At 43.1% G+C, this 26620-nt stretch overlaps 1 protein-coding gene across 3 annotated transcripts in view; it reads right to left on the bottom strand.

Annotated features, from left to right (window-relative positions):
* Positions 1 to 1890: 1890 nt before the first annotated feature.
* The window catches only part of PPP2R2D (protein phosphatase 2 regulatory subunit Bdelta), a 57191-nt gene continuing 32461 nt past the window's right edge, over positions 1891 to 26620 (bottom strand). The window contains exons 4-10 of one of the 3 annotated variants that reach the window (XM_058544306.1): positions 26008 to 26173; positions 25489 to 25601; positions 21961 to 22138; positions 18460 to 18624; positions 16414 to 16583; positions 16249 to 16340; positions 1891 to 3761 (exon numbers count right to left, since the gene is read on the bottom strand). In XM_058544306.1, the coding sequence (XP_058400289.1) occupies positions 3482 to 3761; positions 16249 to 16340; positions 16414 to 16583; positions 18460 to 18624; positions 21961 to 22138; positions 25489 to 25601; positions 26008 to 26173 (1164 nt within the window). In that variant the 3' untranslated portion in view covers positions 1891 to 3481. Of the gene's footprint in view, positions 3762 to 16248; positions 16341 to 16413; positions 16584 to 18459; positions 18625 to 21960; positions 22139 to 25488; positions 25602 to 26007; positions 26174 to 26620 lie in introns of those variants that run through there. The other 2 variants (XM_058544307.1, XM_058544308.1) reach the window with 2 other exon arrangements.

Here is a 26620-nt window from a genome sequence, read left to right as displayed (position 1 = left end):
GTCAAGCCCCACAGCGTGCAAGCATCCTGTACGCACCCCGGTACCGAGTTTAAACCTGAGCCCATCCCCGGTGACCGTGTGCTGCAGTTTGTCCTTTGACCCACCACCAGATCGGTTTTAGGGAAACTCAGCCCAGTGCCTGCATGCAGCAAGCACCGGGCAGAAGGGGGTTGGCACCATTACTGTCACCATCTCCTTGTCACTCATACCAGTCAAACCCGAATGCTCCCCGTGGCCAGGCCTGTAATAGCCCTGTGTGTGTGGAAGGAGGTGCTGCCCCTTCCCCAAACCTCGTGTACACCGCATCCACACTTGGCCTCCAGCACCTCCTGTGTAGAGAAAGCCCGTGTGGGGTAACGTGCTCAGCTGTCTCAGGCAGCCCCTGCTGTGGGCACAATGAGCCCCTTTGCAGTGGAGGATGGGACCCAAGGGAAGCGCAGTAGAGCCTGGCCAGGCAGGTCTGGGCTGCCCACACGAACAGGCCTTTCAAGTAAGTTGAGGAACCTAAGGTCAGCAGGCAGATGCCCAAAGGTTGGTGTCTGTCTGTGGCTTCCTTTCCAACTCCCTGCCTCTGCGCTGCGTCTGCTCTGCACCTGGAGTGCCCAAGGATCCGAGTCCTGGTTATTTATCACACCAGCTCACACGAGAACTTTCATCTGACTTTCTAGGCTCACCTGGCACAGCACTGATGGGACAGTTCATAAGGGAAATGACTTCCATCCCCACTCAACATCCCAACACAATCCTAGGGCAGAACCCGGTCTCAGACCAGGGCTCTGAGTGCAGAACGATGTCTGCATACAACAGGCACCTACTGCTCCTGTGCTATGGCAGCCACGAAGATGCTGCTGCCCAGGCTCTCCTCAGTCTGGGCTCCCACTACTCTGACCTCATCTCCGACACTCCCCTGGTTAACGCTGATGCTGCTGGCCTGTGAACAGAACATGTTTAAGTGAAAAAAGTCTAAGTGCCAATTCTGACGTCCTTCTCAGTCCCCTTAAGCAAAGACTTGCACACAATTCTTCCTAAGAAAGCAATGTAGCAACACAGAGCCCTCTGCTCAGCCCAGGAGGGAACTGGACACACCACACTGACCAGGTGACAGCTCTGGGGATGGCTCCTCAGCCCTCCATAGGAAGAGTGGGCAGAAACTCAGCATTTGCTCTTCTGTTCCACTCACTAATGACAAGGATTTGTGGACACTTTAAAATCAGACTTTGAGTCTTGTCTTGTACTGGTTTACAGCAGCTCGATTTTTTTCTGAAAATGCATGTCTAAATCCACATGTGAATGAAGCTTGTTCCTCTAGTCCAGGTCATCAGCCTGGAGAGCATTAATGCTTCAAGTAAATCAGGAGCACGAAATTCTAAGCAATGACAAAAATTCACAGATTTAACCTCCAGGAACAGATAAAATTTCTCTAATTTTAAATGAGAGAAAAGGGGAAAATTTGAAAAGAACAAGAAAAATGACAGGTATTTCATAAATAACAAATAAATATAAGGCTGAAAACCATAGGATTTATACCTCATTGGGAGGGAAAAAGGGTTAAATGGAATCAGAAATATAAAAGGGAAAAACACGAGGGAGAAATCCCTGGATGCCTTGTAAAGTGCAGACTTCTCACAGGGAGTTGCTCCTGGGAGCAGCTCAAGTACCGACAACCACAACACTGGGTAGAAGAGCCATAGAAAGGGGGGCTCCTGAGCCAGCAAAGAGAACACCAGGGAATCCACACCCCAGACCACGTGGCAGCCCCTGAACCACAGTGATGCCGCAGCCCTTACCTTCTGCGCCGTCCCCTCCAAGACACAGAGGCTGGTTTTCTATTTGGTAGGAAACATGTTTTAAAGGAAAGATGGAAAAAGTTGTCCAAATACACAGTGCAAATCCAGTTAAATACTTAAAATTTATTAAATTTTTTGGTCAAAATAGCTGAACAAATATATACAATCGTATTTTACTAGAACTGCTTCTTTCTTAAGGACCAGGGTTGACTAATACTTAAGTCTGTCCCATATCTCAGATTTTTAAATTGTGTCACAGCCAATATACAGTATAAGAATTATTTTAAAATTAAAATAAATGTACTTTCAGATTCTCAATTTTTAAACTGAATATGAACTTAAGTGGCATTCTGTTAATATTAATTCAGGGTAATCAATGGTAAGGCATTTTGTCCTTGCATATCTATATCATTAGAAATCATACTACACCAATTTCAAGAGCTACAGTATGAGCCTGGCTCTCCCACCTCACCCTCTGCAGGACACAGTGATTTGGGTTCATATGTGAAATTCCACATAGCAAGCTCCAATCACTTAGTATTGTTACAGCTCTATATTTTTTGTTTTGTGAAATCCTGATTTCTGATATCAAAGATCCTACTTTTAAAATAAGTCACTAAGGTACTGGTGGTATCACATAGTAATTAAAATGATTTAATTCTGCTGGCTTGAAATGCAATATGAAATTCAGCATGCATATAATTTTAGCAATTTTTAAAAAGCATATCCCCCCTAAGTACTTCTAAAAAAGTTTTAAAAAGAAAGCATGTAAGTCTTCAATGGCAGTGAACTTGAGGTGTACTTGAAACCAGGTGTTAACTTTATAGCAGCAATTCTGTGACTGTTCCTTGCAGGTTGCTGTCTCAGACGGGGTCTAGTTAAGGCTTTTCTTGACCTTACCTGGTGTGTCATGTACTATTTCTACACAAACAAAACCAAGTCACAGAAGTCTGGGGATAGCTACATTCAGGGTGTGAAGTCCTGCACACGTGCCACCATTCTGCCAATGAAGGACAAAAGCCTTCCAAATTGTTCCAAAGCATAATTCTGCATAATCTCATTATATGCAATTAAAGCAAATAAAAAGACGATACTTCCGTTTGGATTTAAAAACACTTTTTATAGTGTGTTGCTTTATTTAAGTGGTTGTAAACCAGAAGGTGTGATGGTAGGTACAGGTGTGTGGGGGAGTAAAGCCGCCTGAGCCTGCTCGGGCCAAATTTGCGCATCAACGGTGTGCCCACCCGGGCTCAGAGGAAAGCAGAGGTGAGGGCAGACAGTCGCCATGGCATGTGCACGTGAAGGCCCAAGTATGAGGGCGGAGGAGGAGGGAAGAGAGCTGGAGGGAAAAGAGATTTTATCTGACAAAAGCTTTTCTCTTGGATTTAATTTTTTGGTGTATAAACTGGAAAGGAAGGCTCAGATTTAAATAAATACATTTATTTTGACTAATGGCCTTTATTAAGCACTGTTTGTCAATTCTGCTTCGAGCGGGTTTTCACTTGAGCAGCGACACCCGAGGCTCACCTCACTGAAGGCAGACGCGTCATGGACTCCGCAAGGGTAGCCCACTCCAGTCTATGGAGGAAGCAGGAAGGTACTGCTGCTCTGCACAGAGGAGGACGCCCCTGCTCTGACAGAAAACCACTGGGCTCGACTATGCAGGACAAGACGCGGTCCTCACGCTCGCTGCCTTAGTTGATTCTGTCCTGGAATATGTACAAGTTATTGGTGGCAGCTACAGCAATAATATTCTCTGCAGGGTGCCAGGCTGTGTGGAGAATCTTCTTATTGAAGTCCAGACTGTCCACACTAATCTCGTCCTTCTTTCTCTTACCACCTGTACATACTTTACGAGGCTTTAAGCTGGCTCGAGGCTTGCTGTTCTCTCTGGAAGCTTCCAGTGTAACATCTCTCCGTGTATTTCTATCAAACATCCTGAAGAAGTTGTTGTAGGACCCCGTCATGATTGCACTGTTCAGAAAAGAAGAGAGGGTGACGTGTCTGAACAACACAGCGCCGGGCCCAGCACACTAGACATGTGGTAAGGATCACTTTCCGTTCCTCCCTCCGCTACATAACACAATTATTCTTAGAAATAAGACATAATAATGGTCAGGAGAAAAATGCAGTGAGTATTTCTTACTGAACTTTATATGTACAATCATGTCAGTAAAAATAAATATTACAGGAGTGATGTCAGCATCACGGCAGAGTGAGTTGTGCCCTTTGTCTCTGTTCTTTAAGTTAAAAGTGCATGGACATTTATTAACCAGGAGAGAACTCCCTGCACAGCAAACAGGACATGTGAGAGATCCACACAGACATGCATCTGAAGGTGGGGGGAACGGATCCCCAGGAAGTAGTGGAACTAGGGGAGCACAACACCTGCCCCCACGCCCCCCCACCCCACTGGCGGCAGCAGTCCACGTCATGGGTCCTCACAAAGTGGCCAGCATGACGAAAGAGGAGGTGGGGGCAGCCTGGCCTTCGTGAATGCTTTCAGAGTTGTAGCCTGGCCTGTGGGAGTGTTCCTCACCGAGTGGTGGCAGCTCAACCCCCATGAAGGAGCCCCCACCAAGTGCAGCAGCCCAACTGAGCCGCCAGCGAGCGTAAAGCCGGCCAGCACATAAAAGACAGCGCCTCATCCCCGCCTAGGACACCAGCTCAGCCAGTCCCCTGCTGAGTGCAGTGGTCCTGGCTCCAGAGCAACCTGCCGGCAGGGCACAGACGCCTGGCCTCTGTGTGCGTGACCTGCCCAGTGGTTGTGGCCAGTGCGCAAATGCAGTGAAGCCCTACTGGCACAACTTCCAGCAGATGGGGCAGGATCAGCAAACAGCTCCTGCCCCTACCCCAGCAGTGGCAGGTGGACCCTGCAATGTGATACAACCACAAACGCACCAGCAAAGGATCACTTCATCAAACACTGTGAAGAACTACAGTAGCACTTCAGAGCAGAAGGAAAATGACAAGTCTCCAGGAACCAATCTTGAGAAGTTTACAATCGGAATGACAGAGAATTCAAAATAGTTGTCAAGAAGAAATTTAAGGAGTTACAAGAAAACTCAGAAAGACAGTTCACTGACCTCAGGAATACAATTAATGAGCAGCAGGAATACTTCACCAAAGAGATTGAAACTCTAAAAAAAACCAAACAAATTCTGGATATGAAGAACACAATGAGATAAAAAATAATCTAGAATCCATAAAAAATAGAGCTGACATTATGGAGGACAGAATTAGTGATTCAGAGGATAGAAATGCTTCAGGTGGAGGAGAAGAGAGAACTAAGATTTTAAAAAATGAATAAATATTTTGAGAAATATCCGACTCAATTAGGAAAAGCAACATAAGGATTGTAGGTATTCCAGAGGGAGAAAGGAGAAGAGAGCTTCTTGAAAGAAATAATAGCTGAGAACTTCCCAAACGTGGGGAAGGAACTGGACTTACAACTACATGAAGCCAATAGAACTACTAATTACATCAATGCAAAACGATCTTCTCCAAGGCATATATTAGTAAAACTGGCAAAAGTCAATGATAAAGAAAAAATATTAAGGGCAGCAAGGCAGAAGAAAACAATCTCCAAAGGAACCCCTATCAGGCTTGCAGCGGATTTCTCAGCAAAAACCTTACAGGCTAGGAGAGAGTGGAATGATATATTCAAAATACTGAAAGAGAAAAACTTTCAGCCAAGAATACTCTATCCAGTGAAACTATCCTTTAGATACGATGAAGAAATAAAAGCTTTCCCAGACAAACAGAAGCTGAGGGAGTTCACTGCCACTAGACATGCCCTACAAGAAATGTTGAAAAGGAGCCCTCCCATATGAAATTAAAAAGCAAAAGTTTACAAAACCTTGAGCAAGGAGATAAATAGATAGAATCAGAAAACTGCAGCTCTATATCAGAGTAGATATATTATAGAGTAGATATATTATAGATATAGATATAGAGTAGATATAACAATTATGTTAAAATTGTTAGTAAACAATTATAAAAGACAAGGGAAGGAAAGTATCAAAAATAACTATAAATGTTTCAATTTAGTCACAAACTCACAACACAGAACAATTCGTGACAACAATAACTCAGAAGGGGAAGAGGGAAGGGATGGAATCTGCTTAGGCTAATGGAGATAAGAGGCTATCAGAAAACAGACTATCTTATCTATGAGATCTTTTATACAAACCTCATGGTAACCACTGAACAAAAAATCAGAGCAGAGTGACAAATCATAAATAAAGAGAAAACTGAGAAAAACATCACAGAAAACCACCAAACTGAAATGGCAGTCAGAATGCCAGTCAGAATGCAAGGGAAAAGAAACAATGAAAATATAGGACAACCGGAAAATGAGATAAAATGGCAGTATTAAGCCCTCATGTATCAATAATCACTCTAAGTGAAAATGGATTGAATTCTCCAATCAAAAGATACAGAGTGGCAGGATGGATTAAAAAACAAGACCCAACAATATACTGCCTCCAGGTAACACACCTCAGCTCTAAAGACAAACAGGCTCAGAGTGAAGGGACGGAAGACAACACTCCAAGCAAATGGCAAGCAAAAGAAAGCAGGTGTGGACATTATAAATAATCAGACAAGGCAGATTTCAAGATAAAAAGCAATGAGAGATAAAAAGGGGCAGTATATAATGATAAAAGGGATACTTCCTCAAGAGCACATAACACTTATAAATATACATGCACCCAAGACAAGAACACCGAAGTACATAAAGCAACTATTAACAGACTTAACGGAGATATTAACAGCAACACGATAATAGTGGGGACCTCAACATCCCACTTACATCAATGGATAGATCATCCAGACAGAAAGTCAACAAGGAAATAGTGGATTTAAATGAAACACTAGATCTGATGGACTTAATACATATATATAGAACATTCCATCCAAAAACAGCAGAATACACATGCTTCTCAAGTGCACATGGAACATTCTCAAAGACAGACCATATCTTGGGAAACAAGGCAAGCCTCAATAAATTTAAGAAGATTGAAATCATATCAAGCATATTTTCTCACAACAATGCTATGAACCTAGAAATGAACTACAAGAAAAAAGCTGGGAAAGTCACAAATAGGTGGCGACTAAACAATGTGCTACTGAACAACCAATGGATCAAAGAAATAAGAGATACCTGGAGACAAATGAAAATACAACACACCAACTCTTAAGGGATGCAGCAAAAGTGGTTCTAAGAGGGAAATTCATAGCAATACCAGCCCACCTCAACAAACAGGAAAAATCTCAAAAAAGTAATCTTAAACTACACCTAACAAACTAGAAAAAGAAGAACAAACAAAGCCCAAAGTCAGCAGAAGGAGGGAAATAATAAAAATCAAAGCAGAAATAAATGAAATAGAGACTAAAAAAACAGTAGAAAGGATCAATGAAACTAAGAGCTGGTTCTCTGAGAAGATAAACAACAGTGACAAACCCTTAACCAGACTAAGAAAAAAAGAAGTCTCAAATAAAATGAGAACTGAAAGAGGAGAAATTACAACAGATACCACAGAAATACAAAGGATTATAAGAGAATACTATGAAAAGGTATATGCCAACAAATTGAACAATCTAGATGAAATGGATAAATTCTTAAGACTCATACAACCTCCCAAAACTGAATCAAGAAGAAATAGAGAATCTGAATAGACCCATCACAAGTAAAGAGATTGAAACAGTAATCAAAAACGTCCCAAAAAACAAAAGTCCAGGACCAGATGGCTTCTCTGGTGAATTCTACCAAACATTCGAAGAATATTTAATACCTAGCCTTCTCAAACTATTCCAAAAAACTGAAGAAGATGGAATGCTTCCTAACTCATTCTATGAGGCCAACATTACCCTGATACCAAAAGTAGGTAAGGACAACACAAAGAAGGAAGATTACAGGCCAATATTGCTGATGAACACAGATGCAAAAATGCTCAACAAAATACTGGCAAACTGAATACAGCAATACATTAAAAGGATCATAGACCATGATCAAGTGGGATTTATACCAGGGACACGGGATGGTTCCACATCCACAAATTAATGTGATACTCCACATTAACAAAATGAGGAATAAAAATCACATGATCACCTCAATAGATGCAGAGAAAGCATTTGACAAGATCCAACATCCATTTATGATAGAAACTTTCAATAATATGGGTACAGAAGGAAAGTACCTCAACATAATAAAGGCCATATATGACAGACCCACAGCCAACATCATACTCAATGGTGAAAAACTGAAAGCCATCCCTCTGAGAACAGGAAGAAGACAAGGCTGCCCACTCTTGCCACTCCTATTCAACATAGTACTGGAGGTTTTGGCCAGAGCAACAAGGCAAGAAAAAGAAATAAAAGGTATCCAAATTGGAAAGGAGGAAGTGAAATTCACGCTGTTTGCAGATGACATGATTCTATATATAGAAAACCCTAAAGAATCCACTAGAAAACTATTAGAAATAACAACTACAGTGAAGTTGCAGGGTACAAAATCAACTTATAAAAATCAATTGCGTGGGGGGGTGGGCACAAGGGGTGGAGGGATGCACTTATATGGTGACTGATAAGCAATAATGTACAACAAAAATTTCACAATAAAAAAAAATCAATTGCATTTCTATACACTAATAACGAATTAGCAGAAAGGGAACTCAAGAATACAATCCCATTTACAATCGCAACAGAAAGAATAAAATATCTAGGAATAAATTTAACTAAGGAGGTGAAAGACCTATACACTGAAAATTATAAGACATTATTGAAAGAAATTGAAGATGTCATAAAGAAATGGAAAGATATTCCATGTTTACGGATTGGAAGAACAAACATAGTTAAAATGTCCATATTGAGGCTGGCCTGGTGGCATAGTGGTTAAGTTCGTGTGCTCCGCTTCGGCGGCCTGGGGTCTGCAAGTTAGGATCCCAGGTGTGGACCTACACACTGCTTATCGAGCCATGCTGTGGCAGGTGTCCCACATATAAAGTAGAGCAAGATGGGCACAAATGTTAGCCCCAGGCCAATCTTCCTCAGCAACAAGAGGAAGATTGGCAACCGATGTTAGCTCAGGGCTAATCTTCCTCATACACCCAAATAAATAAATAAATAAAGGTCCATATTATCTCAAACAATCTACAGATTCAGTGCAATCCCAATCAGAATCCCAATGACATTCTTCATGGAAATAGAACAAAGAATCCTAAAATTTATATGGAACAAAAGACCCCAAATAGCCAAAGCAACCTTGAGAAAAAAGAACAAAGCTGGAGGTATCACACTCCCTGACTTCTCTACAAAATATACTATAAAGCTATAGTAATCAAAACAGCATGGTACTGGCACAAAAGCAGACACACACATTAATGGAAAAGAATCAAGAGTCTAGAAATAAACCCACACATCTATGGACGGCTAATTTTTGACAAAGCAGCCAAGAACATACAATGGAGAGAGCAAAGTCTCTTCATTAAATGGTGCTGTGAATACTGGACAGCCACATGCAAAAGAATGAAAGTAGACCATTATCTTACACCCTACACAAAAATTAACTCAAAATGGATTAAAGACTTGAATGTAAGACATGAAACCATAAAACTCCTACAAGAAAATATAGGCAGCAGACTCTTTGACATCGGTCTTAGCAGCATCTTTTTGAATACCACATGTACTCAAGTGGGGGAAACAAAAGAAAAAAATAAACAAATGGGACTATATTAGACTAAAAAGCTTCTTCAAGGCAAAAGAAACCAGGAAAAAAACAAAAAGACCACCCACCAACGGGGAGAAAATATTTGCAGATCATATATCCAACAAGAGATTAATTTCCAAAATACATAAATAACTCATACAACTTAACAACAAAAAGACAAACAACCTGATCAAAAAGTGGGCAGAGGATATGAACAGACTTTTTTTGGCTGTGAAAGATTCTCCCTGAGCTAACATCTGTTGCCAATCTTCCTCTTTTTTTTGTTTTTCCCTCCCCAAAGCCCCAGTACATAATTGTATATTTTAGTTGTAGGTCCTTCTAGTTCTTCTACATGAGCCGCTGCCACAGCATGGCAACTGACAGATGAGTCATCTGGTTCCATAACTGGGAACTGAACCCGGGGCACCAAAGCAGTGAGAGCACCAAACTTTAACTACTAGGCCATCAGGGCTGACTCTGAACAGACATTTTTCCGAAGAAGATATACAGATGGCCAACAGGCACATGAAAAGATGTTCACCATCACTAATTATTAGGGAAATGTAAATCAAAACCATGATGAGGTATCACCTTACACCTATCAGAATGGCTATAATTAACAAGTCAAAAAATAACAAAGAGGATGTGGAGAAAAGGGAACCCTCCTACACTGCTGGTGGGAGTGCAAACTGGTGTAGCCACTGTGGAAAATAGTATGGAGATTTATCAATAAATTAAAAATAGAAATACTATATGACCCAGCTATCCCACTACTGGGTATTTATCCAAAGAACATGAAATTAACAACAGAAAGAGATCTATGCACCCCTATGTTCACTGCAGCATTATTCACAATAGCCAAGATGTGGAAGCAACCCAAATGCCCAACAACTGATAAATTAATAAAGAACATGTGGTGTGTATATATATATATAGTGGAATACTACTCAGCCATAGAGAAGGACAGAATCATCCCATTTGCAACAACATGGATGGACCCTGAGGGTATTATGTTAAGTGAAATAAGCCAGACAGAGAAAGACAAACACCGTTAAGATTTCACTCATATGTGGAAGATAAACACATGGATAAAGACGACAGATTACTGTTTTCCAGAGGGGAAGCAGTGGGTGGGAGAAAGGGGTAAAGGGGCACTTATGTATGGTGACGGATAAAATCTGACTACTGGTGGTGAGCATGATGCAGTCTATACAGAAACTGATATATAACAATGTACACCTGAAATTAAAAAATGTTATAAACCAATATGATCTTCAATAAAGTAAAATTTAAAAAATAAATATTACAGAATAAAAAATGAAAAAGCAGTGGATTCATAATTACATTAATGCATTTTTTGAAAAGGTAAAAAAAACAGTCCATGTTCATCTGTCCCAGTCATGAATAACAGTCTAACTTATTTTCAAGTCTTAACTTCTGCACTGTCAATGACTCAAAGTTGATCTCCACATCTTCATGTTTCATAGATATTAGATTTGTCACTGTATCTTCACTCATAGTTCATCAAAGAATGCTTTTTAATTCACTTTAATTTCAAAAAGTTTTTTCACATGAAGCAACAGGTATACAAACAGGTAGGAAAAGTCTTACACAGGGCTAAGTGTGGGAGAAATCTAGACCTCATTTCACTAAATTTCAGATGCTAGAATACTGTCCGTGTTTTTATCTCTTCAGGATTAATCCTAACGACTTTCAGTGTCTCTGCAGTCAAAAAATTCCAGTGAAATAACTATCACCACGATACATTTGTATTACATTGGTAAAAACTTCTGCTCTTTTTCTACAAAAATGAGAGAAAAATAGCTCAATGATAGTGAATGTTGCCATGATTCGACTCATGGATTTCCTGATAAGAAAAATGTGTTCCAACAACGACTTTCTGATCTCTTCTGACAGGATAAGACCGGAATCTTCTGCTACTTTGCTGGCAGTCTTCCTCCTGTCTTGTTACTGCATGGTTAGTGACTGATCTTTGAGGCACCGTGAGAAGCTTGGCGTTCCATTACACAGCTCAGGGCTGTCCTGGCTGTGTGCAAATACTTCAGTGGCTGATCAACCTTACCTAACACTTGACACCAGAGAAATAGATAAGCTCATAAAAGAAAAATTACTTGTAGCTATCCTTGCTTATTTCAACTGTACTGTTTAAACCCAGGAATATGTAGCACTTCAGGAACTGGAGAAGCGAACTGCGTGTAAGTCAACTCTGGCAATGCCAAATGGCAGTGCCTGTGTGAGGACCACCCACAACTGGGAGTTCTCCAAATTAATTTCCATGTAGAATACAATGTTCATGAAAGGATAAGCAATAAATGTGCTGATCTGAGGCTTATATTCACGTTACTAAAACTAACCACAACTGCAACAATTTTCAGAACAGAGATGAATAAAAGATCCTTTCCAGGAAGGAGTATTTTATTATCAACATTGATTAGAATTGTTGGTGCATGGTAGAAAGAAAAGGAGACCAACTTTTATACAGTTTTATTATAATACTTTAGAATTCTGGACAGACAATGCCTGCACAAGAAATGGGCATTCCCACTGGCCCACCACTCCACAGTGCATAAATGAGAACCTTCCAGAGCACCTGGCCACGTGTTGCCCTGGCGGGACAGGTGGGAACACTGCCAAACGCAGGTGTGAGTAGACTCACAAGCAAGCAGCTATGTCTGGTTTTGCTAGACAATCTAGAGCACAATAAAGCAGTGCCCCTCAACAGCACGGTCTGGGCAGAGTGACAGGATCTCACCCCACTTCACTCTACCCCTCATGAGAAGCTTCCAGGCAAGAAGGCTGGGGAGCATTTGCAAGAGTGAATGAGGGCCAGCCCGGTGGCTTAGCGGTTAAGTGCGCGCGCTCCGCTACTGGCGGCCTGGGTTCGGATCCCAGGCGCGCACCGACGCACCACTTCTCCGGCCATGCTGATGAGGCCGCGTCCCATATAGAGCAACTAGAAGCATGTGCAACTATGACATACAGCTATCTACTGAGGCTTTGGGGAAGAAAAAAAGGAGGAGGATTGGCAATAGATATTAGCTCAGAGCCGGTCTTCCTCAGCAAAAAAAAAGGAGGATTAGCACGGATGTTAGCTCAGGGCTGATCTCCCTCACAAGAAAAAAAAAAAAAAGTGAATGAACAAGTAAACATTACTGGAAAACTTTTGGATGTTCCTGGGGATCAGTAATTTAAATGTATTCTGCAATATCTCGGATATACAAGAATAATACCCATAAGCCACTGCTAGTAGAGTTAAATCTTACTGTGTAGCCTTCTAGAAAGATGATCTCCCCGCCTGTCCCCTGGCTGGGGCAATCACTTGTTAAAGTGTATCATTCCTGTATGGTTTATATTTTGAATAGTTTAATTCATTGTTTCACTGCTGTTTAGTACTGTACATTACGAGTGGACAAACATTTCCCTGTCTATTCCCCTAATGATGAACACAGGGATTGTTCCAGGCGTTTGCTAGTTCAGTTTTCAGAACGTTTTCTCGTCTGCACATGGGAGAAGCTCCCACCCGCCTGGCCATCTGGAGTCTCAAAAGAAGGGCAGGTCGAGCCCGTCAGCCTCTGCCTCTACGCCAACACCTCCAGCACTCTGGTGGGTGTGAATGGGCATCACCATCACTTGAATCTGCTGATTACTAATGAGGATGAGCGTTCTTACTCATTCTCCCCCATTTCTGTTAGTTTCCATTCATGAGTTGTTTGCCACTTTCTTATTGATAGAATTCTTTACATATTCTGGATACTTATCTCTGTTAGTTATATTTGCTTTTCTGGGTTTATTTTCATTGTTTTATTTTGAAATAAAGAAGTTTAGAAGTTTTCATGTAGTTGAATTTCTTAGTGGTTTTCTTCATTGTCTGGGTTTTTGGGGCCTTGTTTAAGAAGACCTGTAGGCTCCAGAGCTCATAAAGATGCTCCCCCATAGATCCTTTTAGTATCTAAAACACCCCGAGTTTATTTACTGTCTGGTCTGAGGGAAGGTTCTAATTTTTGTCTCCCCAACACAGACAAATCACTACTGTTTCATAGAGTCAATGTTCCTTTAACGTGGCTCACATCTTCACCAACTATTTTGCTTGTCTGTCTGTCTTACGTCTCCAGGGTCCCTTTCCTTCTCCTAGAAGTACATTGTTTAGTGAGTTCCTTTAGAGCTCACTTTCATGCGTTTTCTGTTACGGTAAATTCTGTTTTCCATCTGAAAATGCCTTTATCACACACACATCCTTTAATGATCATTTATCTCAATATACAATGCTAGGCTGGCAGCAGCTTTCTCTCAGCACATGGGAGAGTCAGAAGGGATCACAATATACTACATCATGCTTTCTTCTGGCTTCCGGTGTTCTGCTGAGAAGCCTGCTCAGTCTGAACGTCTTTTCTCTGAAGGTAATGTCTTTTTTTCCCTGTCTACTCTTTGCTTTTGGTGCCCTGTAATTTCATTACGATACAGATGTGGATTTCCGTGCTTCCTGAATCTTTGTATTCAGTCTTTCATCAGTTATGAAAAATTGCTGGCCATTATCACTTTTAACATGACATCTCCACAATTCTCTACTTCTGGATACTTCTCTCCATTTAGGTGTATTTTATACCTTACCCTAGCCTCCATGTTTGTTAACCTGCCATATTTTCTATCTCTTTAGCTCTCTGAGCTGCGTTCTGAAAAATTTCTCCTGATCTTCTTCAATTCACTAATTCAAGATCTCTTTTGCTGCACTGGATCTGCTACTAAATCCATACGGTGATTTTCAACTACTGTATTTTTCATTTCTGAAGTTCTGTTTCTTCCCAAATTTCTTGGGTCGTTTTTAATGGTCTGTAGTTCCTTGTTCAGGCTGTGGGTCCTTCCTATAATCTGTAAGTATTCCAGCACTCTTATTTTACATTCTGTAACTTGTGATTTCAGTACCTGAATTCTCCGAGGTTGTGGGTTCTGCAGCTTGTTCCCAGTGCCTCCCCTACATGTGCCTGGCAGTTCTTACCTGTGAACTCACATTGAACTGCTTTTCACCTGGGGACATCCTGAGCTGTGGCTGTCCTGGAAGAGGCAATCGCCATGGGTGCTGGGCGCCCCTGCATGTTTGCAGGAGGCTCCAGGAATGTGATTCTTGAGCGCTCTCGACCTGAGCATCTCAGGGCTGTGCTGCAGCAAACTGCAGGCTTGTTTATCAGCTTCTGTAAAAGCTGTGGATCCCCCAAGCTCAGTGTGCATTCACAGTGACACAAACCTCACAGCTTGTGTGGCACCCGCCTGGGTCCCTTGTGTCACTCCCGTGGGACCTGGGGGAGGCTTGGGAAACTGATGCCAATATGAAGCTCATGCTGCCTTGCCGTGCCATGAGGAAAAAAGTCCTCTGTCTCTGACCCCGGAGTCTCATGTCTTCAGCTAGCATCCATGACACACTAACAGGTGGCACGTCAGCTTGTAAAAGAGGGTGACAGACCAGACCTGACATGGTTCACCCTCCTGGTGCCCAAGCACCGCCTGCCTGGCAGCACTTCACTCCTCACTCAGCTTTCCCAGATCACACACCACCAGCACAGACATGGACTCCCCACCCTCGTGAGGTGGGCAGGCTTACGGTTACAAATCTCAGGGGATTTTTATCTATCCCAATCCAACGTCTCAGACAGACAGATTTCCCTTGGGACTCCATCTCAACGAAGATGGATGCCTTTTCCATAACCCTTGAGGGTCCCAGCTTAAACTGCCCTCCTTGTGTAGGCCCAAGGCCACAACTCTTATATACTCCTGGGCTGTTAAATCCAAGGCAGCAGGTTCCTGGTACCAGCTGATGCCTCCAGGCCAGCCTAGGGCTTCAGGGTTCACTGACCATTCTGGTTTCAACTCCTTCTTCATTTCTTGCCATTATGAAATCTCCCTTACTTATTTGTGAGCTCAACTATGCACGTGAGGAGATTTGTGGTGTCACATCCAGAGTTTCTAGGTGTTTGTGCCGAAGAGTTTTTCAGAATGTCCAGTCAGTCCCTTACTGCCAATAGCAGAAGTCCTCTCTCTGTTCACCTAAATTATGGGCAAGCACTACACTGTACAAAATTCTATTAAAGACGATGCAAGATGATCTGTTATCTGAAATGTACTTTTTTGTATAAAGACATAACTCTCTGCAGTACTAGGATTATCATCTTTAAAAAACGTGCACAAAATAAATTATTGAGGCATCAGAACTGTCACATTACAAATTAAATCAGGATTTCACATCAGCCATCTCCACTTTTTGTCCAAGTATGACATCCACTAAACTCTAAGGGTATTTTCCTCTACTTCTCTCCAGAAGAAAAGGCAAACTAAAATGTGGCCATTCCACATACTTAATAAGAAATAAGTTCCCCACTTCCTTCCTTTTCACTCACCTTGGAAATAAAAAATAAGAAAGCATCCTTCACTAAGTATTTTAAAAACAGCCAGTATGAACCTGGTGCTATGCTTACTGTCTAAACATAGATGGAGTTATAAGTAAGGTGAGAAATTTGCTCAGAGATCCTATTTTCGCCACCTCAATACTGTCATCAAACAAAGAAACAAAAGGCCTGGAAAGAAAAGTCCATCAGCACTCCTCCCCTGCAGCCCCAGACTGCAGCTCACCTCCCTCCCTGCAAGCCCCTCCCTGGCCTTCTGCTCTGGCTGCTCCTGGCTGCCCGAGGAGACACTGAGGGAAATGGGCATGCTGCGGGGTGTCAGTCACAACACAGGCCTTACCTATCCGAACCGTTCCAGCAGCACTCAAACTTGTCAAAGATGCAGTCATTTTCGTACAGAGAACAAAGCTTGCTTCGAAGGTATTCGTGGACCTTAATGAAATCACAGGAAGGTTAGAAAGCGTCACGTGTGAGGTATGGTGCCAACCCCGCACGGTGGCCTCACCTGGTGGGTCTCCACAGGCCGGCTCTCCATGTTGAGGTCCCACACCTTTACCGACAGGTAGTCTCGGGTCATCATGTACCGACCACTATGACTGAACTTCACATCGGAGATGGAGGAAATTATTTCTGAGAAGAAAGACCTACTGCTGGGATCCTCAGGTTCTTCGAAAACTGAAAAACACAATGTTTCCAGCTTCTATTTAAAAACTGGAGAACAAATCATTTTAAAGTTCAAGCAGGACTCGGGCCCTCCTCAGAGGCTCCAAAGGGTGCAGCCTTGACACCACTTAAACTTCTGACCTTTGTATGTTTTCGGTCTTTGACTTCCATGCTTAAGAGGTTTAGATAAGGCATTCCAGTACCAGTTGCTGACAAGGGACAGCATCAGAAGCACCGGCCCTCAGTCTCACCCAGACTGGGAACCAGTGTCTCTGTCGGGGAGGCCCTGGACTGCAATCTGGAAGAGCTCCTCAGGACACTATGGGTCCTGGTCAAGGACGCCTGTGCTAACCTGAGGTCGTTACTGCACACACGTGCCCTAGCAAACCATGTTCTGCCCATCCCGTCGACATCACAGGAAGACATAAATGGCATTACATGAGAATGCAGACACGGCACTCCAGAGCTGCTAAGAAGTACCCACTGACAGCCCACCTCAACGTGGGAACACTGTGGTCCAGATTTTAACACCCATAATGGTCCTGCCCGCCCAAGCCAGTCAGGAAAAGGGGGTCTCCTCTTCACTATTCAATATTGTGATCTACTATTAACAAAACTGAATGACTATTTTCAGAAAGATTTTAAATGCTTCCTTGGCAGACCTTTCTTTCTCCTACAGTTCTGCCTTCTCAGCAGTAACTCAGTGGCCCCTCACCTGTGCCCTTGCAGAGAGCCCCCCCCGATGCTCTGCCGGCTCCCGGGGCACACTCTCATGCCTTTGGCTCAGTCAACTTTGGGTGAAGAGGTCTGTACTTCCTTTCATTTTAAGCTACTTTAGCTTTTTTTTTTTTTTTTTTAATGTAGGAACCTGTATGTTTCTTGGCTCTGCATGTGAACTTGATTTTAAGCAAGCTCATAGAAATATCGAGCATTTACTCAAATAAATTACTTTGCTAACAAATAAAACTACTCTTGGAATCCAGAATTGTTTATTCAAGGACGTTATCTTGAAGACACAGGCCAAAGGTTATAAAAGACTCGTTCTTCATTGCAAAAATTCTACAAGGAGTACAGAATTCTTTAACATATTTTAGCCTCAAAACAAGAGAATAATGCAAAAAGGTTACTGAGACCCAGTTAGCAAGCACATTTAATGCTGGAACTGCTGGTGTTGGACACCTGAATCAGGAGACACCCTAGACAGAGTGACCAACAAACCGACAACACTGAACGAGCAAGTGTCTCAGGCTATGAAGACCCGAGGAGCTCTCTTGGACAGGGCTGCTTTACCAGTCAGCACATCAGGGACGCGTCAGCAGAGTTTCCAGTGCACACGTCACGACACATGACACACAGACTACTGGTTTTCTATAAAGTTGGGCCTATTCTTTATGGCTAGAAATAAAAACAAAACCAAAACTCTCCTCACCTAGAGGGAACTTCAAGGCACAGTGGACTAAAGCACTAGACGTTCACCTGAGGGAACTGGCTGTTAAGTCCAGCAGAGCTCACTGTGAACAGCCCATTCCGACAGCTGAGAAGGGTCATGAGTGAAATGTGTCTGGCAACCTCAGCGAGGTCCTAATGCTCAGAGCTAGAGGCAACAAACATTTCTGGCTGTACCCGGACAGGGAGCCCTCTGATGAAGCAGAGATTCTGGGCAGGAGTAAACCCATGGGGTTTCCCCTCCACGGAGCCTGAGGGAAGCACGACCTCGAATTTCAGCAGGCCCACGACAGAGCCATACTGGGACTTACAAAACAAAGGCAGGGTCCTAAGCTTGCACAGGGATATGGACACCAGAAGAAACCTCTAAGTCTCTGGAGATGGTTTTGTGTCTGGAAAACAGAAGACTTAAAGGAGACGTTTTATGCAGGCCAACACTTACACTTGGAGTGCCTGTCGCACAGGGCAGAGGAGCGCATGTCGCACAGTCTGACGGTCCCTTTGCTGCTGCTGTAGACAAACACGTTACACTGGCGCGGGTGGAACTCGGCCGCGGTGATCACCTCCGTCAGCTCCTCCATGTTCGCAGGCTTAATGTCCACGATGTCTGCAGCGCACGGTTAAGGCAGAGCGCTTGCTGGTGTTTTCAGTCCACATTCAAGGCAACAGCAGGCATCAAATAACCCAGCAGTGAGGTTTAAGAGGTCAGATGTAAAAGAAGTGATTATACATACTGTACGCCAGAGGAGCGCTCCAGTAAGAGGATCTACATTAATGCGTTAATCAGAGAGTGCAGTAACGTGCCTGACGGGGCTGGATCTACACACAGACATGAGTGCTGCTTTCATTTGTTGCTACTGCTAACGTTCTACAAACAGACTTTCACGGCCAGATATTACATATTAAATGATCTAAATAAGAAAAGCAAGCAAGCACCCACCTGCACAAAAATCCCATACTTATATCTATAAATAATCATACACACAAGAGTAGTGCCAAATTCCAGAAGATTCTGCTTTTCCAAGTATCTGACATCAAGAGCTTGCTCTTAGTTAGGACAAAGTCACACAGCAGGTTGCCAAATACAGAAATCATTCCACTGAACAAACACAAAGAGTAGAAGGTGGCCTTGGGCCAAGATGGAACAGCAGGGACCAGAGTCTACCCTTCCACTGAAACTAGGAAAGCTGACAAACTAGGGGACACCACAGCTCAAGTCACCAGACATCAGATAGCGCAGTGACCCCATGGGCAGTGGAGCCCCACAGCTCCCCAGCATGCTGCCTGGGGAGTTTCCAGGCTGGGCCCAGTGACTGCCTGGGAGTCTGGGGCTCACAGGGCCCGCAAGGCCAAGTGCCAGAGAAGAGCTCCCAGCAGGTTCAGGTCAGCGCAAGCCTGTGAGGAAACTGCCCAGGCTGTGGAAGAGCCGCCTCCACAGAGATCAGCACCCCAGCTCACGCGAGAGCTTCCCCAATGGCACAGCTGGCCACGGTCTCAAGAGTTGCCTAGGAGACAAGAAGCCCGAGGCACATTGAGGGACAGCTGTCAGAGGAGCAGCCCGAGTGGGGCTGTCTGTGCACAGATGGTGCAGAGCTGCGGGGGCACTGGGGTAGGTGGCCGAGCATCTGGGAGAAGACAGTTAGCCCCCATCCCTCTCATGTAGTGGATCAAAGGTATTTTTAAAGTGTTAATAGATAGAGTAAGTATATGCAAGTGTATATGTTTTAGAGTCTTGTTCACAGGGAAGAGCATCTGAAGCATGATCATGGGACAAAATTTTTAAAAAAGCAATGAAAGATATGACTACATAAACAAACCCTTTATGTTTTAGAGTTCTCACAAATCATTAAGGAAAAATAGGAGCTTCTGCAGGAGAAAAAATGACAAAGGACAGTGAAATAGATAAATAGAAGATATTCTAACTCAGCAATAATCAAAGAAATTAAAAACTACCTTATTTTGGTTTCATAGAACTGAAGTTATTTTTTAAAATATCCAGTGTTCTGCTGAAAACAAGGACAGTACTCACAGACAGTAAGGTGCACCCCGGCTCAAAGTCTGCACGAAAACGTACAGTGCGCAGCCCTTCAATCCAGCTCAAGGCCTGGGGATTGAGTCTAACGTAAGCGTACAGAGATGCGTGAACACAGCCATGTGCTGCAGCACTGTGTCCACACTGATACACTGGAAATGATCGACAGCTCCACAGAAGGGTTCATAAAATAAAGGAACATGTGTACGATGAATTCTGCAGTTATAAGTCTGTACTCCTACTGATATGGAAAGATGGTCATAATATGTTAAGGAAAAACGAGGCTAATGGTAGGAGGCTTACTGCTATATAGCAGGCACTGTGCTGAGAGCTCTGTATCCATTCTCTCTGTTAGTTTTCACAATAATCTCAGGAGGCACATTCTAGTGCCTCAATTCTACAGAGGAAGAGAAAAGCTTGGAGAGACCGAGTGACTTGATGCCAAGGTAGTCAAGCTTGACTTGGGCCTCCCGACCCTCCCTCGTGCTGGGAACTTCATTATCATTGTGCAGAAGATGAGCCAGTTGTTTTTTTTTTTTTGTGTGTGTGTGTGAGGAAGACTGGTCCTGAGCTAACATCCGTGCCCATCTTCCTCCACTTTATATGGGACACCGCCACAGCATGGCTTGCCAAGCGGTGCGTCGGTGCACGCCCAGGATCCGAACCCGCGAACCCTGCGCCACCACAGCGGAGCACGGGCACTTAACCGCTTGCGCCACCGGGCTGGCCCGAGCCAGTTGTTTTTAAAACATAAACTTGTTTATACACACATAAAAGCTTGGAAGAGTATATCTCAAACTACTTACAATGGTTATCTCTGGAGGGCAAGATTAAGTGGGGAGAATCTTCCTTCCTCTATATTATTTGAGTTTTGTTCAAACTGGTTATGTATCACCAGAAGGAAAAATTATTAAAAATATCAGGGTTTAGGGAGAATCAAGAGAAAGCAGGGGACACAGTTTATACAAAGTCGAAGAAAGAGAAACAGAGGGAGTCAGAAACGGCTGTCAGTTCACTAGTGTGGCCCCTCATGCAGCACCTGGGGGGCCACCCCGACCGGGCCTTCCACCTGCCAGCACGATACAGAGATGTCTGTACTGTCGTGCACACTTTTACATTAACTAAGTAACCAAATCAAGTAAAAGGACAACAAACAATAAAAATTACACGTGAAATGCTAGAATTTAAAAATCACATATACCTCACTCCACGAGATGCACCTGAGTAAAGCCCTGTCTGAGCCTCAGCACTGGACTCCTCGAGGACTATTGTCCAACTCTGGCCAGCCAGACGTCACTCCAAAATGTGGGAAAATGTGATGGAAGTCACCTGATATGCACATATCATAGGGCTCTCTCATTTTCTGGAAAAATCAGTAACTTTTTAAATGCGTGATTAGCCAGTAATATTTAGATTTTCATCTTAAAAATAACAGTACCGTTATATCATCTAAAAGAAATGAGTTTTTAACTATTCCTGAAACAGTTTGTCTTCTAAAACAGAATTCTTACAGGATCAGTCCCTTCTCTGGTTGGGTAATTAAAACATCACTCTAACCAAAGCCAATATTTTCTATTCTTTTATCTATTAGCAAATTCAGAAGAAGAAAAAAAGAACATGCCAGACTGAATTTCCAAATCTACACTATTAAAACTGCCTCTGACTCTACCAGAGAGGCAAAGGACTTGAGGTCACCCCCATTATATAGAGAACTTTCCCCAAAGGTAGAAAGAAGTTTCTATCTTTAGGGTCACTTTAAATTGCAGAGAACTTACATCACAGGCTACTATGTAGCAAACCATATTCAGAAGAGTAACCTCTGACATACAGGAGTATAAATGCATGTGAGAATCACCCATCTGACAAACAGTCCTACGAAGAATGCCGAAATATCCATTTGATGAAGGATACTAAAACTTCTATCTGTGATTTCCAAATGCCACAGATTAATTCTCAGGTCATCTGCAGAAAGATATGTTTCATGGTCACTATTTACTGAAATGGAATTTACATGATACGTGTGAGCGTTTGCAAAAACGCGCCGTGGGCTTGCTTCTACCATAAGGTCCATGGGCTTCAATACTGGGACCTAAAAATGGAAGGAGATAGGAATTCAAAACAAAGATCACAGCAGCATAAAATGAGAACACTTATAGCAGATAACAAAATGGCACAAATCTACATTCACAGTTAAGGAACAGTTTTGTACAGGTAATACCCCAAAATAACCAATTAACAGAGTTGTGACCACAGGCTGTGCGATGGGATACTCTCTGTTCCCAGCTGTCCCTCCTTGCTGCCATTACCGAGGCTGAGAGCTTCCCGGTGAGGAAAAGATGAAACCGCCACCCAAGCAAACGGCCTCCAGGGCAGTGACGGGGGCGGGGGGGGTGGCTTTAGGCTCCTGTCTGTCCCTGCGTCCACGAGTCACCTGACAGCACAGTCTGCACAGGAGGCTCAGGCAAGACCCTCCCTTTCTCTTTTCTCCTTGCAGCCGCTGCCTCCAACAGTGAGAGTGGGGCGCAGGAGGCTTTTCCTTCACTTCATGAGTGGTCTGCTGCTCAGCACACACACCACGAGCCCTGGGAGGGGGAGTGCACAGGAAGGACCCTGCGGAGCTAATGAGGTGCCATTTCTTGATGTGGTGCTGGTTACGTGCGTGTGTCCAGCCTGTGAACCCTCATGGGGCTGTTCACTTGTATGGCAGAGGCATTTTTTGGTATGTGTATTATACTTCAATAAAAGGTTAAAAAAAAGGCACAAAAACATCATCTCTGTGCTGAATGCTGTGGTCAGAGAAGGATTCCCAGGGAAGTGGACATCTACATGGAAATGGAAGAAGTGAAGAGGAGTTAGCCAGGTGAAGGATGAGAGGAAGGAGCCCGGCCCGAGCACACCTGTGGCCAAAGCCGGAGGCAGGGGTGCAATTGTGGGTGATAGTGCCCACACATGAGAAAAAAGAAAAAAAGGCCCAACGTCACTGACATCGAGCAGGAAAGAAAGCAGAAGTTTTAAAATCAAAACAAAAAGTTAACGATACTGGCCATGAAAACTGGATGAACAGCAGTGGAGCATTGTCTGATAAAGCACCAGAAGGTGAGAGGATGGTGTGGACCCTGTCCACAGGGTCGCCAGGAGTCAGAATCGACTCCAGGGTACTAACAACAAAGAAAGGCTAGAAGGAACTCTCTCCATTTAGTCTCCTCTGGCCTAAATTCTGTAAAAACTAACTTGGGGAAATGGGCATAGAAATACTTCCCTCATTTTACACCAGTGAAGTGCTGACCACACATTTGGGTTCTCTAGAGCAGGGAAGTGTCAGTTGCACAGGCATAGGACAGGCCGGCCACACCCCTCTAACAAGTCTCTAATTAATCAAAACATGTGACAACTACAATACATATAATAGAAAGAGTCCTTCTTCTAATTAAATTCCTTTTCGGGCTCTAAAATAATTTAAAAGGAAAACAAAATTTAAAAAGAGCAACATTTCTGACTCTTACCTAGTTTAGACAAATTAATAGCCCATGCTGAACTCTGAGGGAGGCGAGCTCATGAAGATGTCACGTGTACACAGTGATCCTGGCTGTGCTCTCTTACCCCACACTGTGGTTAATCAAAGCAGTTCTTGAGAGAACTACACTTCTCATAGGCTTTACTCTGGCCACCAATCAGACCAGTTTTATTTAGGCTAAATGTAAAAAAGCAGCCTTGAATAAAACCAAGATTGGGCCTAATAAGACCTACATTTTCCACAGTAGGCAGGTGAGCATCACGGTGTGGTGAAGCAGGCCTGGCTACAGGAAGAACCTGGGTTCCCGAGAGAGGGGAAAGTGTGTTTGGGTGGGAGGCAGGGGAGAGATGGACAGGATGGGAGCCGGATTATTACATCCCACAGGGCACTCAATGCCTTACCCGTTCTATGTTCTATTACACTTACAGTTTAAAACGTGCAGTTTACGTGTTGGTAACTGTAAAACTAGTGTTCTTGTCACTAACAATAATTTATCTAAAAACTATCACTAATTCACAGATGCAGAAGCAGCAGCATGGTGTAGTAGAAATTACCAATGTTTGGATCCAACATCTTGGTTCAAATTGGGGTTCTATAAACTCGATTTGAGCAAAGTACATAGCTTCTCAGTCTCGACCCCCTGGAAATACGGTGACACTAAGGACCTAGGAGGTCTTATGATGACTCTGTCCCATCCTGCACTTCTCCTTGGCAACACTTACCTAATCTCATCCCACCGGTTTCCTAACTGTGGGTAGGGCAGCCTTCGCCACTGGGCTGTGCCTCTGTCCTGTGTGCCCACCATCCCAGCACCATGCATGCACCCACTACAGGAGAGCTCAGGGATGGTACTAAACAGACCACACACACTCTGTGCCCTGTCCCTACAGTAGGGCGTGGAGTGGGGAAAGATTTCTGCAATACACCTTGCTCTGCAGCACCGCAACTACTAATCTGCAATGTGTTCACGATGTCTTCATTTGATACACAACATTTTAACAAAGTTTTAAAACCTGATAAAAAAACAAACTAGCCAAGAGTTTTCAGATGTCCTGGGTAGGGTCCTGACTCAGGGCCTCCTCAGAGCTAATGTGACTGCTCTCCTGCTGCCGTTCAGTCCTTGGCAGCACGCACAGGACGGCGCCACTCGGTGTCTCACCGGGCATGCCTGGGCTCGACTCAAGTCTGTCAAACCTCCTTTCCTGTATTTCATCTCACTTAAGACACCACTGAGGGTGTGCACCACTAAGCCAATTACAAGACACTAAGATTTTAACTTTTACTCAATTTCACAGATGTTAAAATGTAAAAAAAGATCTAGGTATCAGAACTGATGAAACATGGTCATTTCACACTGTACCTAGCGGCACCAAAAAGGGAGTGAAGACGTGAACAATTAGAACAAAGAAGTAATGATGCTCACAGGTTGACAGGCAAAGAATTCTGAAACATCAGAATCTGCCTTAGCTAACTTGGAGGAAATTCAGTTAAAACCATCATAATGTATCTTAGTAGTCCACAGTTTCCTTTCAATTTACAACCTATGCTATCTCATCTAGGGAAGAGTTCTGAATACCCCCTGGACTTCAATCCGACCAGTGTGCTATTCTGAACCTTCACAGTGAAAGGTAGTTGATACATTCAGAAAGACTTCTCTTGCGGAATTAAATCTGAGTCTTTTCTTTACTACTATTATATTTTTTGAAGATAATGTGCAACTTTTTGCTTTTGTGAAAATATGAAGAATCCCATTTTTAACGCATATACATAAAAATGATTATGATTATTACAAATAAGTTTCATGAATCAAGAAGGCAGATTTCACAGTATTTCTACTTAACAGTATTCTCTAAACAGCTAACTTAAGCATTATTCTTGATTAATTTATGAAGTGTTGGATAATTTAAAGAAAATGTAATGTATACCCGTAGTGCTGTAATTCTAAATGGATCTCGAAGTCGTCCATCTTCATCTTTCAAGTTATAACCTTCTGCTCTTTTATCCCGTTCACTTATTTTCCATAATTTAATAGTTTTATCTGAAAATAAAAACCTCATTCTCCATATTAAAAGAAAAACCATATCATGCACCACTATTAGTTGAGTATCAATTAGAAAAGTCTGTGGTTCTGTGTTGGTCTATAAGCTAGGAGTCTTTGAACAGTAGCATTTCTAATTATGGATGAACATTTTGTTTCCTACAAAAAGTAAAGATTTTGTAGAAATGTATGCAAAGCTAAGTAGTGTCACATTGGGAGTATGTATGTTTTTGCATACTTTGAGTTTTCAACCTATCACTTGCTACCTAGCTAATAATTTACCGCCCACTGCCCCCAAAGTTTAAAGCAGAAATAACTTCTAGAATGGGTTAAAAATAAAAGGTAACCTACACATAGAAAATTAGAAATAAAATCATAAATAGCCACTTAAAGAAAAAGCTCTTACCATTTGTAGAGAGTAGAAAATGAGCAGCATTCTGTTGTGGTAACCACCTAATTTTATTAATTTTTTCCTCAATTTCTAGACTTTTCAAATAATCAAACTCTGGTTCATGACTTTGAAAGGTACTGTAAACATTATATTCTCCCCTAGAATGAGGGCGGCTTTTATTCTGCAAGGAAACATGAAGCTGTTTTAATGAACAAAGCACAGTACAGAGAAAAATTCAGTATGACCAAGTTGAATATCAAAAGACCACACAAATTTTTAAAAGTTAAAAAAAATCCTGGGTCAAGAAAATGTCAAACAGTTGACCCTCAGAATTAATTTACTTGGGGAAAAAAATAAGAAAGACCATCTCCCGGCCCTTCTCTGCCACTTCCAGGCATCTCCTCTAGAGCAAGGCGGCCACACTTGGCTCACTGCATGTGCCAGTCAGGGTTCCTGGAACAGCCAGGCTCCCTGGTGCACGCACTGGCTCTGGCTCCTTCTGCGCTACCCGGGAAGAGGGCTGTAGCTGTGAGAGAGGCCCAGGAAGCAGCCCATGTTTGCAGTCTGGCCCTGTGGAGAGTCTGCTGAGCGGGCCCAGGTCTTCCAGGAGCTGGCCGCAGGGACGCGC

This window comes from Diceros bicornis, chromosome 6 (genome assembly GCF_020826845.1).
Source record: "Diceros bicornis minor isolate mBicDic1 chromosome 6, mDicBic1.mat.cur, whole genome shotgun sequence".
Classification (NCBI taxonomy): Eukaryota; Metazoa; Chordata; class Mammalia; order Perissodactyla; family Rhinocerotidae; genus Diceros; species Diceros bicornis.
The sequence above is the reverse complement of the archived record's forward strand: the minus strand, read 5'-3'. Positions and strand labels throughout refer to the sequence as shown.